The sequence below is a fragment of the Oncorhynchus keta genome, chromosome 3, assembly GCF_023373465.1.
Source record: "Oncorhynchus keta strain PuntledgeMale-10-30-2019 chromosome 3, Oket_V2, whole genome shotgun sequence".
NCBI lineage: Eukaryota > Metazoa > Chordata > Actinopteri > Salmoniformes > Salmonidae > Oncorhynchus > Oncorhynchus keta.
The window spans coordinates 10,706,953-10,723,514 of NC_068423.1; the positions used below are offsets into that span (position 1 = coordinate 10,706,953).

The 16,562-nt window shown below is 41.2% G+C and overlaps 1 protein-coding gene across 1 annotated transcript; it reads right to left on the minus strand.

Moving 5' to 3' along the window:
* Positions 1-4,948: 4,948 nt before the first annotated feature.
* On the minus strand, positions 4,949-6,409 carry LOC118366060 (histone H1.0-B). The gene has a single exon (XM_035748406.2). It carries the CDS (start codon positions 6,168-6,170, stop codon positions 5,574-5,576), a length of 597 nt encoding a protein of 198 aa, XP_035604299.1. The 5' UTR covers positions 6,171-6,409; the 3' UTR covers positions 4,949-5,573.
* Between the last annotated feature and the right edge of the window lie 10,153 nt (positions 6,410-16,562).

Consider the following 16,562-nt stretch of genomic DNA (forward strand, 5'->3'; position numbering starts at 1 on the left):
GGTTCTGATTTCTGTGTGTGCGTTCATGCAATAATTTTTTTATTTTTTTATTTAACCTTTATTTAATCAGGTAGGCTAGTTGAGAACAAGTTCTCATTTACAACTGCGACCTGGCCAAGATAAAGCAAAGCAGTGCGACACGAACAACAACACAGAGTTACACATGGAGTAAACAAACATACAGTCAATAACACAATAGGAAAACAAGTATATATACAGTGAGTGTGTGCAAATGAGGAAAGATAAGGGAGGTAAGGCAATAAATAATCCATAGTGGTGAAATAATTACAATTTAGCAATTAAACACTGGAGTGATAGATGTGCAGAAGGTGAATGTGCAAGTAGAGATACTGGGGTGCAAAGGAGAAATAAAATAACATGGGAATGAGGAAGTTGGATGGGGTATTTACAGGTGGGCTATGTACAGGTGCAGTGATCTGTGAGCTGCTCTGACAGCTTGTGCTTAAAGTTTAGTGAGGGAGATATGAGACTCCAGCTTCAGTGATTTTTGCAATTCGTTCCAGTCATTGGCAGCAGAGAACTGGAAGAAAAGGCAGCCAAAGAAGGAATTGACTTTGGGGGTGACCAGTGAAATATACCTGCTGGAGCGCCTGCTACAGGTGGGTGCTGCTATGGTGACCAGTGAGCTGAGATAAGGCGGGGCTTTACCTAGCAAAGACTAAAAGATGACCTGGAGCCAGTGGGTTTGGCAACGAATATGAAGCTAGGGCCAGCCAACGAGAGCATACAGGTTGTAGTGGTGGGTAGTGTATGGGGCTTTGGTGAATGACATTGTGAAGTAGAAAAACATGTTAACTCACCCTACTTGTAGAGAAATGCCAATGCCATCCTATCTCTTTCATGTTGATGAAACAGTCTATCACTCTGTCATACAGTACACGTTTAGAAAAAAAAATGGTCCTATGCTACCTGGCTAATTGCTTGCTTGCCAGCCTACCTTCCAATCGTGGGTAACCTTAGCTAGTTAACATTAGCCTTCTACATCTGGCTACATATTGAACTTCCATCCTCTCAGGCCAGAAGCACAACAATGTATGAATTAATGGTTGGACCAGAATCACTGTTATAATCATTGGCCAGTATGGAGAATTAAGTAAAACCACAAGTCCTAATCCTTATCGCCATCCATGGCTAATTAAGGAAAGGGACAATTTTAGCTAGCTAGACACTGGAGGACAAAAACACAACGAGATGCAACAATGTGTTTTTCTGTCAGTGATGTATGCTCTCAATGGGCTTTGATAGGAGTGACTCCAAATCCCCCGTGAGTCTGGCACTTTTTTTTGGTGCGCCAGGACCATTCACAGTTTAGTATTGTTTTTTTTGTCAAGGGAGACCAGGTGCTCTCTGGCTTCCCTTGCATTCAGTGCTATGGGAAGCAACAATGTCATACTCGTTTGGACCAGACAGCATCATATACAGTTATAGTCTGAAGTTTACATACACCTTAGGCTAATACATTTGAACACAGTTTTTCACGATTCTTGACATTTAATCCTAGTGAAAATTCCCTGTTAGGATCACCACATTATTTTAAGAATGTGAAATGTAAAAAAAAATAGTAGAGAGAATGATTTATTTCAGCTTTTATTTCTTAGTATTTGGTAACATTGCCTTTAAATTGTTTAACTTGGGTCAAACGTTTCAGGTAGCCTTCTGCAAGCTTCCCTCAATAAGTTGGTTGAATTTTGGCCCATTCCCCCTGACAGAGCTGGTGTAACTGAGTCAGGTTTGTAGGCCTTCTTGCTCGCACACGCTTTTTCAGTTCTGCCCACAAATGTTCTATTGGATTGAGGTCAGGGCTTTGTGATGTCCACTCCAATACCTTGATTTTGTTGTCCTTCGCCATTTTGCCACAACTTTGGAAGTATGCTTGGAGTCATTGTCCATTTGGAAGAAACATTTACGACCAAGCTTTAACTTCCTGACTGATGTCTTAAGATGTTGCTTCAATACATCCACATAATTTTCCAACCTCACGATGCCATCTATTTTGTGAAGTGCACCAGTCCCTACTGCAGCAAAGCACCCCCACTACATGATGCAGCCACCCCCGTGCTTCATGGTTGGGATGGTGTTCTTCGGCTTGCAAGCCAACCCCTTTTTCTTCCAAACGTAATGATGGTCATTATGGCCAAACAGTTCTATTTTTGTTTCATCAGACCAGAGGACATTTCTCCAAAAAGTACAATCTTTGTCCCCATGTGCAGTTGCAAACCGTAGTCTGGCTTTTTTTATGGCGGTTCTGGAGCAGTGGCTTCTTCCTTATAATATATGCCATAATATATGCCATTTAGCTGACGCTTTTATCCAAAGCGACTTACAGTCATGTGTGCATACATTCTACGTATGGGTGGTCCCGGGAATCGAACCCACTACCCTGGCGTTACAAGCGCCATGCTCTACCAACTGAGCCACAGAAGAGAGGCCTTTCAGGTTATGTCGATATAGGACTCGTTTTACTGTGGATATGGATACGTTTGTACCCGTTTCCTCCAGCATCTTCACAAGGTCCTTTGCTGTTGTTCTGGGATTGATTTGCACTTTTCGCACCAAAGTACGTTCATCTCTAGGAGACAGAACGTGTCTCCTTCCTAAGCAGTATGATGGCTGCGTGGTCCCATGGTGTTTATACTTGCGTACTATTGTTTGTACAGATGAACGTGGTACCTTCAGACGTTTGGAAATTGCTCCCAAGGATGAACCATACTTGTGGAGGTCTTTTGATTTTCCCATGATGTCAAGCAAAGAGGCACTGAGTTTGAAAGTAGGCCTTGAAATACATCCACAGTTACACCTCCAATTGACTCAAATGATGTCAATTAGTCTATCAGAATCTTCTAAAGCCATGACAACATTTTCTGGGATTTTCCAAGCTGTTTAAAGGTACAGTCAACTCAGTGTATGTAAACTTCTGACCCACTGGAATTGTGATCTGTCTGTAAACAATTGTTGGAAAAATTACTTGTGTCATGCACAAAGTAGATGTCCTAACCGACTTGCCAAAACTATAGTTTGTTAACAAGAAATTTGTGGAGTGGTTGAAAAACGAGTTTTAATGACTCCAACCTAAGTATGTAAACTTCCTACTTCAACTGTAGATCGCCTCCACAGAGAGGAGACAGAGAGGCGCTGTTTCGCTCGAATGCTTTGTCCTGTGAGATTCATTCAGCTGGAACATTATGAAACACAAAGAGACAAAAGATTCATTATTTTGTTATTTATTTGTCACTTTCTTTGGGAAGCCTGGCTTCCCTTTGAATCCATTAAAACACACCACTGGTGTGCACTGGTTCAATGTGTGTTTAATGTGAGGGCCCAAAAGCAAATGGCTAAATATCAAATAGATTTTCTGCAAAACTCCACGTAAAAGTATACAGGTTTTACATAAATGCATAATAAATGCAAACGGCATAACCAGTCACACCATTCTATCAGAACTCTTTTTTTAAAAATTAAAAAATCTGAGGTGCCCTCTGCTTATTTACCAATTTTTTTCGAACTTTTTTGCACGTGAGCAGTTGGCATCCTCTGAATTTAATTAAGCAACTTTGCGGTTTGGAATACTATATGGGCATGTCACTATATTGTGACCAAAAAGTTTCACAAATTCAAAAACGGCAACCTTTTAAAACACATTTTATATTTGGAATGAACTCCTGTCTCGACTCCAGTGCATATTTGCCATGAAGAACTACTGAACGCAAAATAGCTGTTCACTTAGGCTACCTTGGGCACAGGCAGCTGTGAAGTTGAAATGGTAGGATAGACCTCTTTCATGTTGATGAAACGGTCTATCACTCTGTCATACACGTTTAGAAAAAAAAATTGTCCAACCAAGAGTTTTTCCTTTTTTACAAGCAGTAAGTTGCATAGCTGAATAACTGAAATATTGATGTTTAAAGTTCAAAAGTAATAGAAAATAAATGCTAAGCTACTTTGAAGAAAAGAACGTTTGAATATTCTTGTCCTTTCAGAAACATTTTAACTGCACTGAAAACCGCATGAAAATATGGAGAGCGACCAGGAGATGGAAGTGTCGAGTTAACTTCAGGTAGAAAAAAACTGTTTTCTTTAGGGGTGGCATCCTTTCCTTGCCCAAATCCCATCTGCACTGTACAGCAGGACAGAAACAAAAGCTATGGCTTAAAACAGATGCTCCGCTCAACAAATAATGTTGCTTCACCTATAGTTTAGGCCTACATTACAGAGACATGATACATGGAAATTAGCGAAGGATTCTTCTTTAGCTCGACTCAGTTCCTGTTTTTTAGATCGGGTTTATGGGCTTGGTTCAGGATTTGTCAAATATACTTTCTTTAAAGGTGTACCTTGAGAACATAAATTACAAGTCTAGTTTATTTAACAACACTGTTTTTTTTATACTCCGCCATTGTTGGTCATTGATTGGCACATGTTCTAAAGCTGTAATAGCTTCTTCAGTTTGTGTAGGTAGTGTTATGTATGGCTGTAGTGTTGGTTGATGTCTGTTTTTGTCTTAAGACGTGATGTTCTAACTGTAGCGTAGGCCTACATCTGGTCAATAAAATAAAAAGCCTTGAAGTGGGCTTTCTATGACCCCAGTTCTAGGTATTTCAGTCAAATATGTCATTTTTAGGTCAACGGTAGCTAATAGTTTCAGTCAAACCGTATAAACCACATAAAACATGCATTCATTATGTTACCAATTTGGATACCGGGGCGCATAACTTCAAACGAGTCGAACATTTTCAGCTGGTTGCAGATGTCAAGGAAGCTCTCCCTTTGACTCGTTTTATATGCTTACAATTTAGTTAATAATTGTTTAATTCCTCAATCGCCCCTCGATTACGTAATCTGTGCAATTGATTCAAATAAGTGTTGCGAACGGTCGTTTAGACATGTACGCCTACGCATGCATAAAATGCGCGTGAAGTTGTGACACATATTTCGATGAGAAAAGTTTATTGTATTATAAACAGTTTCAAAAGTAATGCAATACATAGTCCGCAGTGTATTACAAATAGACTGCATTAATTGAACATGGTTGGTTTTCAAAGTAGTAGCATTAATTAATTGAACATGGTTGGTTTACAAAGTAGTAGCATAGAGTCCGCATTTGGAGCCATTACGCATCACTTGAAAATCTTGCTGACGTCCATTGCCTACACAGTTCTATACATTGTATAGTTTAACAATGCTCGCTATTGAAACGTGTGTTTTCAGAATGACCTCGTCCAAAGAGAACAATAACTATTCACTTGTTCCAATAGCCTAAACAATAATAATTCCAGATTAGTGTCACATATATTTTCTAACAGGTCCATATGCTACAGGTTTCCAAAGATCACAGAGGATTAATAGCGTACATAGTAGCCCAACAATTAATGCTGTCACACACCAACACTTTAATTCCAGACCCTCTTTTACAGCATCAATGGAGTGGAAAACAATAGGTAAAAACGTATAAGTTCCCATGAGACCATACAAAAATAATATTACATATACGAAAAACATTTCCTCAAAGTATTTACAGTGACTTTTATTATAATAAGTCTCTCTGAAATGTCCATTTACTTCTTCTTTGCTGCTTTCTTGGCTGCGGCCTTGGGTTTGGGTTTCGCAGCTTTGGCCTTCTTGGGTTTCGTTGCCTTGGCTGGCTTGGCCACCTTTGTTTTCTTTGCTACTTTCTTGGGCTTTGGTGCCGCTTTCTTCGGAGACTTTTTCACTTTCTTCACTGCCACTTTTGCTTTCTTGGCTTTTACTGGTGATTTGGCCACCTTCTTGGGCTTTGCAACCTTCTTGGGCTTTGCGGCTTTAACAGGCGACTTCTTTGCTTTCACAACGGTTTTAACTTTAGGTGCCTTTTTGGTGTCCTCTGCTTTCGCCAGTTTGAAGGAGCCTGACGCGCCGATGCCTTTGGTGTGGCGCAGGACCCCTTCACTCACCATCCTCTTCAGGGACAGCTTAATCTGAGAATCGGCATTGTCCCCCACCTTGTAGTGGCTTTTGATGTACTTCTGGACAGATTGTCTGGACGCACCTCCACGGCTTTTATCTGCATGGACGGCTGCCTTAATCATATCCGAGTATTTCGGGTGTGAAGCAGGTTTCTTGGGTGCCTTCGCCTTTTTTGCCTTTGGGGCTGGAGCTGCCGCCGTCTCTGCCATTGTTGACTCGTGAGAGTTGTTGAATTCTGTGAGAATATGCGGGTTCAGTTCAAGTATTCCCGTCTGTCACAAAACGTCAAAAGCTGCTCAATAAATATTTCCTAACTTGTAATAGTCCTGGAAAGGTCCGGGTTAGCTATAACGCAGAGCTTTATAATACAAAAAGTTGATGTAAATTTGCCACACACGATGGCGCGTCACAGCTGATTTTCTATTAAGGCATCTTATTCTACAAACGTTCCTCTGACTTTATGAAGCGGACGCGCGGACGTGATTGAGAACACCAACCGCCAGCAGCTGATCCAGCAGGCTCCATGGAACTCACGTAGTCCCGTTTGTGTTTCTTCATCCTCGAACTCTTGCTAAATTTAAAAAGTATTGAATTGCATATGTCTACAAAATCGACTGGTTTGAAAGTAGACACTTTGGGCTTTACGGGCATATTCATATTTTTATAGAATTCGCTGACCGATAAACTTTTATTTCATGAAAACCTTCCCGAAGCACTGCGCGTTGTTATCAATATTGAAGAATTCCTATTAAATTGACCCAAACAGACAGAACCGACGATACAAATGACGAATGCATAATGAAAATGAATCAATACTTTAACGAATGCACATGGTTTGACCCGTGCAACAGCTCGTTTTTGCTTTTAATACACCGATATAATTTTCGAACTAACACAGCCCGGCCATTGACTTTGAGTGACGTGGTCGAGATTATTTACTGTTAAACCTCCTATAAATAAATGACAGAATATCTGATGTATGGGTAAAGCATCTGCTGTTAATATGGATTTATATAGGCTTTAGTGGAATGGTTACGTTTAATTTCTTTGATGTTTTAAGGCAGAATTGGGAATAAACAAACTGGCACTATGCTTCTTGCGACTGTGCTCCATTGTCAGGAAAGTTGCCAACACCTCCAAAGATCTGCTTCTCTGATAATAATTCACGGAATCTGTCAACATTTTCATCAAAGAAACATGATTATCTGATATTTGACGTGGTATTCGCTCAAGTGTGAGTGACAACTATCTACACAAAACTAAACCTATCATTTAACATAGGGCGCATTGATGACATTCTTTTGTTCAGTGGCTGGTAGTCTATAGGAGCGTCGACTGAACAACATGACTACGCGTGGATCAACACATATTTCCCACTGCTATAAATGTTTAATGCGCAGTGATACAGGCTACATTTGTTACAACAGGAAACATTGCAATTGTTTGTTTTTATTTCAGATTTTCATCTGATATTTTTTCCCTGTAGCTCAAACGCCATCTTGGATCCCTTAGTAAAAGTCACATTACTTTTTAATTCATTTTCTGATATTAGGCCTTTATGACTGTTTTAAATAAAGTAATTGTGACGTGCTATTTTTCCTAATATATATATTTTTTTGAATCACAACTTTTTATGTCATACTTTGCAGTTGGTCCATAACGTGACATAACACTGTCAAACAGGTTTAGGCTCATTGTAGCAGGTGGTGTTTCCAATTTTGACCATTATTCAAGTCGTAGGATACCTAGTTATGCCAATAGCCTACTAGTCATCATAGCGTATGTATTCAAAATCGTATGAAAAATGTATTCAAAATCTTATGTAATAGACTGCACAAAGACGGACCACGACTATACAGTTTTGCTGTATGCTCTCTCTCTCCTTCCTAGCTCTGACCCTTTCTCTTCTCCCTCCTCCCTCTCTCAGATGAGTAGCCTATAAATGCGTGTGCGACAGTATGTGTGGGTTAGTGGGTGAATGAGTGAGTGTTCATGAGGGAGCGCGCTAAATGAACGAATGAATGCGCGCGCACTGTCGTTAGGTTTGTAGTGAAAATTCGTATTCACGCTGACGAGTGCCAACAGTGGTCGAACTCTTTCGGACGTTCATGGCCTCCTTAATCGATATTTGTCCATTTTCTTATGGTCACAGAACACTCAAAAGTGTCAGAAGAAGGGTAGTTCTTCCGTCTGGGGTTGTGCCTAGGGTTTGGTGCTGAAAACAGCACCCAAACGCACTTCTCGCGCTACAAGGCCACTCCCTACTTTCACCGACAGAGGGACGTCTTTAACAATGGACGGACGGCCTGTTGGGTCAACAGAATCCATCGCATTATTCTTTGATTATTTGAAGACCATAATGAATCAGTAGTCAATGCGCCAACTGTAGGGTTTGTAAATTAATTGACCTATGGCTACTGTAAACATACCCTCACTTGAATCTGTGCAGGATCTACAGCCATTTGTAACACCCCGCAATCATTGCATAATAGTGCCATATCTGGGTGTTTTGCTCCTGTTTCTGATGTAAGGTGTGTTGTGATTGTCAGATGTAGGAAATTTACAATTATTGATTAATGATGGTGATGGTTGTTAGAATGATGGAATTAGTATTAATAAGTAACATAATTATACATTATTGTCTGTTATTAATTATATATTTTTATCAATAATTATTATGACAGGCATAGGTAATCAAGAACTTATTAACTTATTAACAATTAACTTTTGCAGACAGTGCAGCCTAATGATAAAAACACTGTTAAGAAAACACAATTGTTATTCAGCATTTTTCTTATGACAACTCCCTTTTTATGCCCCTATCCTGTAGAGCTATAATAATAATTACATATTTCAAAGCTTGCATATTCAGAAAACAAAGTTCACAATACTTTAAGAAGTATAGGCGAGTCAGGTAGTTAACAATACTTTAAGAAGTATAGGCAAGTCAGGTAGTTTACAATACTTTAAGAAGTATAGGCAAGTGAGGTCTAAGTTTGCACATATACATCAATATATTCTCAGAGGAGAACTAAAGCATAGTGTCAGAAATTCTTAGTCTTAGTTACATCTAAATGTATCCCTTTGCCAAATAGTGATTTTAGCCTTTTATTAAACCCTCCCTGGATCTGGTGTGCGGTGCCGCAGTCTCAAAGTATTATGGGAAATGTCAATCTCCATGTTCCTCAAGTCTTGTGTGTTTGTTATGGATGGTTGCCATGGAACCATTGTCTTAGGGAGCAAACAAATACAGCAAATTGGATCGACATATATTACGTTATATGAAAAGGTTTCCATCTGAGACCCTCAACTGTAGTTAAATACTCTGTAGGCTTTTGTCACTTTTGAATACATTCAGATGAAGTGCACATGAAAGAGTAAATCAATTATCCTGAAGGTGCACTGTAAAACAATTTTATTTGATGTTATGTCCTAACACAGTTGTTCTGTGTTCACTCACACACATGCTGTCACTGTGTGTGTTTACTTTTGACAGTTGTGACAACACGTGCGTCTGTGTGAGCAGGTGACGGAGAACGAGTGCAGCAGCCTGCAACACAACCCCCATGCACACTGCACACACACACACACACACACACACACACACACACACACACACACACACACACACACACACACACACACACACACACACACACACACACACACACACACACACACACACACACACACACACACACACACACACACACAACGCCACACAGTGAGCAGTTTGTCTGTATGGGGCACCAGCCAAAGGCTCTCTTTGTGAGTCACTCGACCTTCCTGCCCCCTAAATGTGTGTGTGCATGAGGGTGTGTGTGCATCTCCCCCTGAGCTGAGTATTTAGAGCAGGTAACTATTTCCACTGTGACAGCTGTCGCCCCCTCCCCCCCTGACAGTCCCCTTATCTGAAAAGCACCTGTGTGATGTCAGTCAAGCCAGCAGACTTAGTCTGATCAAGACTATTCTAGCCATTATAGTCTATGCCTTTGATCCACGATAAGGATATAACCATTAACTTACCCTTTATTGCTTTTGAGTTGATATGTCGTGTCAGCAGAAGTATGTTTAATTTCTGTTTAACACCGAAATTGAATATATAAGGACCACTTTCAATTTGATCACATGCTATAACCATTCTATCATAGTGTTTTTAGGAAAGACCTTTGATCTTTTCATCGTGTAGCAGGTTCCTTTCTAGAGCAGCGTACATCTTAGCTGACATCACGAGCACTGAAAACATTAGGCTACAGCTCTCAGTAAGTTAATGCAGTAAAGTTGTGTGGCCAATGGGCATCTTGTTTTTGGACCAGCAGCTGAGGTCCAAGACTGTCAAGGCTTTTTCTCGGTTGGTCATCTAGATGGATCCTAGCTACCTCTTTCAGCACCGATTTGGTGTTGAGGTGAGATATATTGATCATATTTCACTGAAGCGTAGTTAAGTGTTATGAAACCATACTAATCTTCAGAATTATTTTGTAAACCCGCAGTTATTCACAGAGCCTAACAATGTCATGATGTGTGAGCATTGGTTAAGCTTCAAACATAAAGCTTGGTTGCTGACTGACAGATATCACGACCTGGTTTGAAATAGTAAATCAAATCAAATTGTATTTTTCACATGCGGCGAATAGGTGTAGAAGACCTTACCGTGAAATGCTTGCTTACAAGCCCATAAACAACAATACAGTTTTAAGAAAATAAGAGTTAAGAAAATATTTACTAAATAAACTAAAGTAACACAATACAATAACGAGGCTTTATACAGGCGGTACCGGTACCGAGTCAATGTGTGGGGGTGCAAGTTAGTCGAGGTAATTGAGGTAATATGTACCTATAGGTAGGGGTAAAATGACTATACATAGATAATAAACTGTGAGTAGCAGTAGTATTAATTTTAAAAATGAGGGGGAGTGGGGACAATGCAAATAGTCCGGGAAGCCGTTTGGTTAATTGTTTAGCAGTGTTATGGCTTGGGGGTAAAAGCTGTTATGGAGCCTTTTGGACCTAGACTTGGCGCTCCAGCACCTCTTGCCATGCGGCAGCCTCTTTGTTTTCTTTCAAATACTTAAGGTGCACTTGATTCATATAGCTTCCTGACTTAACAGAATGGAATCAATGGAAAAGTACAAACCCCGCCCATGCACCTTGGATATTTGAAAGAAAACAAATACTTTCTGGTCCCGGGCTTTAGCTCTGAAGTTGGTCCTTGATGTTAACTCTTTTCACCAACAGATGGCAGCAGCCTCCTAATAGGGGCACGAGAACAGTATTAACCTTAGCCTACATATAGCTTACAGTCTAGAGTGACCTCAACCTATGTTTTTCGCCAGGGCAGTCTGGTTTTTAATCTTGTGTCAGAAGGAAGATGCGATATAGAAAGTAAAATGTAATATAGCAAATATATGGGCAACTGCTCAGGTTTCTGACAGTGATAAAAGAAGCATAGTACTGCAGTCCATTAGGGGTGCTTGGGTAAAATCACTGGGGAACCCAAGCTAAAAATGTATAAAACATTTTGCAACCTATGTGTTTTGATAATTGCGTTGTTTGTTCTATAACTTGTTAGTTCATATGCCTTGCCACCGGGATATTTAAAAAAAAGAATGTTTTATTATGTATGTATTTAAAAAAAATGATATATAGGCCTAAGGCCGAGACAATAACAAGACATTGACAGAATAAATTCAACCACGCCTTTGTTTCATTACAAAACTGGAAAGCAACATCTGTCTTGTGGAGTCCACAAAGCATATTTCAGGTAACAAACAGTTACATGACCTGTCTACACCATGGTCAATCAAGTTAATGTTTCTGAAATTTTAGGAAAACTATTTAGAACACTGGAGATTGTTCCAGGGCTCTGTTCTAGGCCCTCTCTTATTCTCGCTATACACCAAGTCACTTGGCTCTGTCATAACCTCACATGGTCTCTCCTATCATTGCTATGCAGACGACACACAATTAATCTTCTCCTTTCCCCCTTCTGATGACCAGGTGGCGAATCGCATCTCTGCATGTCTGGCAGACATATCAGTGTGGATGACGGATCACCACCTCAAGCTGAACTTCAGCAAGACGGAGCTCCTCTTCCTCCCGGGGAAGGACTGCCCGTTCCATGATCTCGCCATCACGGTTGACAACTCCATTGTGTCCTCCTCCCAGAGCGCTAAGAACCTTGGCGTGATCCTGGACAACACCCTGTCGTTCTCAACTAACATCAAGGCGGTGTCCCGTTCCTGTAGGTTCATGCTCTACAACATCCGCAGAGTACGACCCTGCCTCACACAGGAAGCGGCGCAGGTCCTAATCCAGGCACTTGTCATCTCCCGTCTTGATTACTGCAACTCGCTGTTGGCTGGGCTCCCTGCCTGTGCCATTAAACCCCTACAACTCATCCAGAACGCCGCAGCCCGTCTGGTGTTCAACCTTCCCAAGTTCTCTCACGTCACCCCGCTCCTCCGCTCTCTCCACTGGCTTCCAGTTGAAGCTCGCATCCGCTACAAGACCATGGTGCTTGCCTACGGAGCTGTGAGGGGAACGGCACCTCAGTACCTCCAGGCTCTGATCAGGCCCTACACCCAAACAAGGGCACTGCGTTCATCCACCTCTGGCCTGCTCGCCTCCCTACCACTGAGGAAGTACAGTTCCCGCTCAGCCCAGTCAAAACTGCTGCTCTGGCCCCCCAATGGTGGAACAAACTCCCTCACGACGCCAGGACAGCGGAGTCAATCACCACCTTCCGGAGACACCTGAAACCCCACCTCTTCAAGGAATACCTAGGATAGGGTAAGTAATCCTTCTCACCCCCCTAAAAAGATTTAGATGCACTATTGTATAGTGGCTGTTCCACTGGATGTCATAAGGTGTATGCACCAATTTGTAAGTCGCTCTGGATAAGAGCGTCTGCTAAATGACTTAAATGTAATGTAAATGTTCCACAAGTCGCAAAAAAACAGGAGCTGCCTCTACTATTCCTGCACCATTTCAACTTAAACATTTCAACATCATCAAATCAGCTATTCTTTGTCAAGGGAGGCCAGATGCTCCTAGTCAATGCTATGGGCGGCAACAGTACCATACTCTTTTTGACCAGACAGCATCAGATAGATGGGCTACACATACAGAGACAGAGGGGCACTGTGTCACTCGCTCGGATGATTTCTCCGCGAGATACATTCAGCCTCTTGCGAAATGAAGGAAAATTATGAAACACAGAGAGACAATAACTTATTTTATATTTTTTTCTTGGTCAATTTATGATACTGCTGCAGTCAGTATTAATCAGACACACAGACCAATTCAGTGGTTTTGGACCTTCCTGGTCAACCTAGGTAACAGGCATTGAGGATAAATATTCAACCTTCCACAGCAGTTCTGTGATTGCCTGATTGCCACAGTGAATTGGATTGGTTGTTGTGTCCAGACACTAGAGTACTCTCCACTCTGTTCACTCCAAAAAAAACAAGAGTTTATTATTGCACTACCTCAGCTATTCCAGTTTTACCCTTATCATTGGAAACTGCTTAAAAGGAGCGAGACTTGATTCAACTCACTGAACAAATCTCTTTGCCCTGACACCAAAATGTCAAAACGTTGCATGATATTCTAAACAGTTCAGAACCTCCTCTGGGACTTCAACATTGCAGAGATCTTGCAGAGCAATGCAGATCCCAAGTGTACGTCTGGGTGTTGGAAAAACCTATCAACCTTGAGCAATTTTTCATCCTGTGAAAAATAACCTTAATGCATTTTACACTGTAAGAATGTGAACTCAAACTATCATATCTGTTTGTGCTCTTCCTCTTCCTCTCTCTCACTATTTTACTTGTTTTCACTCTCTTCTTCTCCTCTCCATTCTCCCCTCACTCTCTCCCTTGGTCTTTCTCACTTTCCCATGGTTTCACTCCTCTCCTCTACTGCACCCTCTCTCTTTCTTAATTTTTCCTCTTTCTCCCTTCCTATTCATCCCTAAAGATTGCATAAAATAGGGCACTTTGGACTAAAACTGTGTCAGTCACTGACCCGATTCATTCGGCTGTCATTTTCATCACACGGGTGATTCCCCCCACTGCACATTAACCATCGGCGGGCATCTGAAAGCGAGAGGGTCAGGCATCATCTATCTTAATTCCCATCATTCAGCTCTGATGACTTTACCCCAGAGAGAGTGATCCCAAAACCAGCTTGTACCTTAATCTCGGGGCCTGTTAGCTGCAAAACATTTTGCAATAGAAAACATAGCGTTTCGTATTGGACAAGTTAATAAAATACCTTTGCTTTTCACTCCATTTGATACGGTTTTATTTTGTTCATGACTACTCTTTCCTAATACATCAACTATACAGCTCTTTTCAGCAGCAGTTGCAAAGGCCTTGTTGATTGTGTTCGAATTCTTTATCTTTCTCTCCTCTATATATGTATCTATATGTATCTATATATGTATCTATCTATCCATCCGCCCAACCTCTGCCAGCCAGCCTGCCCGCCCATCCATCCATCCATCCATCCATCCATCCATCCATCCATCCATCCATCCATCCATCCATCGACAGTATTTCTCTCTCTCATTCACTTTCTCCTTCTCCCTATCTCCTTGTCCCTCTCCTTCACTGAGCCCCTTAGCTCTTGAATGTTGCAAATGTTATGTAAAATAATTACTGGTTGTTTGGTCTCTTTGTATAATCTTTACCCTTCCGCCCTCTCAAAGAGACTAGAGGAGGGCTGAGTCACAGGCCAGCACATTACTCTAATGAAGAAGGATCCACGGTGATGGACACACACACACACACACACACACACACACACACACACACACATACAGCATTTATATTACTCTAATGAAGGCGGAACTGTGTAATAGATACACTGTACACACACTCTAATGAAGAACAACCTGGTAGAAAAATGCTCATCCATACATCCGCCCACCCACAGTAACACTTATAGGCTTGTATATGCTAATGAAGACACTCTTGCTATATGGGGTCACACACACACACACACACACACACACACACACACACACACACACACACACACACACACACACACACACACACACACACACACACACACACACACACTGGATAAAGACCTGCTTTAGTGTAGGCCGCACACGTTTAAACTTAGACATCCATTCTACGGAAACACACCATGATAAGCTGCCTTACGGACATTAGGGTCATTAAGCCTGTTAACAGAGTGCAGGCTGACTGGCGGTCTAATTAACGTGTGTTCCTCTCCGCCTGAAAGGCCTCGTTATTCTCCCCCGGGCCTCTGACGTCCTTGTTAAAGACAAACTAACTGGTTGTGTTTGGTCTTTCTATCGAGGTGAATAGAACAAAATGGGGGGCTTAAGTCAAACTCAAGTGAGGGATCTTTCAGTCAGTGAGGCCCATCTTGTGTTTTGGTCTTGAGGGTCCTGATCTCAACATGACAAGAATGTTAGTTTATAGAAGATTCTATTTTGAGATAGGAAAGGTGTTAGTGTTGGGATGTTTCTGATGCTCCCACAGTTGCTTTATAGGATAAATATTTGTCTCAAGTCCAGATTGAAAGATTACATGAACCACGTTTCCATCCACACTTTTTATGCATGTACAATCATACCATGTAAAAAAATAAAATCACGAAAGCTGTGATGGAAACGGTACCACTTCATAAATGCCGACAGATCATTTGTTCATTCGACATGGTGTGATCTTTTTGTGTCGGTAAAGTTAATTAAATCAAGAAGTGGCAGTGGAATACGCAATTATGCGCAAATACTGATATAATAACCATTATATCGGCGTTTAAACTTGGAGTCACACAACGATGGTGTGTGGTCCTCCCACTACGACTAGAGAAACCATTCAGTTTATTAGTGTAAGGGTTTTCCTGTGGTGAAGGAGTAGCGGACCAAAATGCAGCGTGGTGGTTATTCATGTTCTTTAATAAAGGAACTAGACATGAAATAACTAACAAAACAATAAATGTGGAAAACCAAAAACAGTCCTATCTGGTGCAAACACAGAGACAGGAACAATCACTCACAAACACACAGTGAAACCCATGCTACCTAAGTATGATTCTCAATCAGAGACAACTAATGACACCTGCCTCTGATTGAGAACCATACTAGGCCGAAACATAGAAATACCCCAAAACATAGAAAAACAAACATAGACTGCCCACCCAACTCACGCCCTGACCATACTAAATAATGACAAAACAAAGGAAATAAAGGTCAGAACGTGACAATTAGGCTACAGGTGAAATAAATGATGATGAACTTCACCGGGTGGTGAAAGTGCACAGTGATCTTGATGCTCCTTCCACAATAAATATCAATGGTCTTATTCTGGTGACATGATGAGCTTGACTGCCGTTTGACAAATAAACCTATTATCCATAATAATCTCATCATGTAGACTAGCCTACCGGCACAGCCTAACTGCACTGTATCTGCGAGCTGTTGGCTAGAACACACGTACCAAGACCAGAGAAAGCACATGTTCTATTTTTACCAGTAGCGGTGCGTGGGTAATATCACTGAGAAAGCTAATCCAAGTCAGTAAAAAAGCCATATTACAACCTATGTTGTGATATTTACG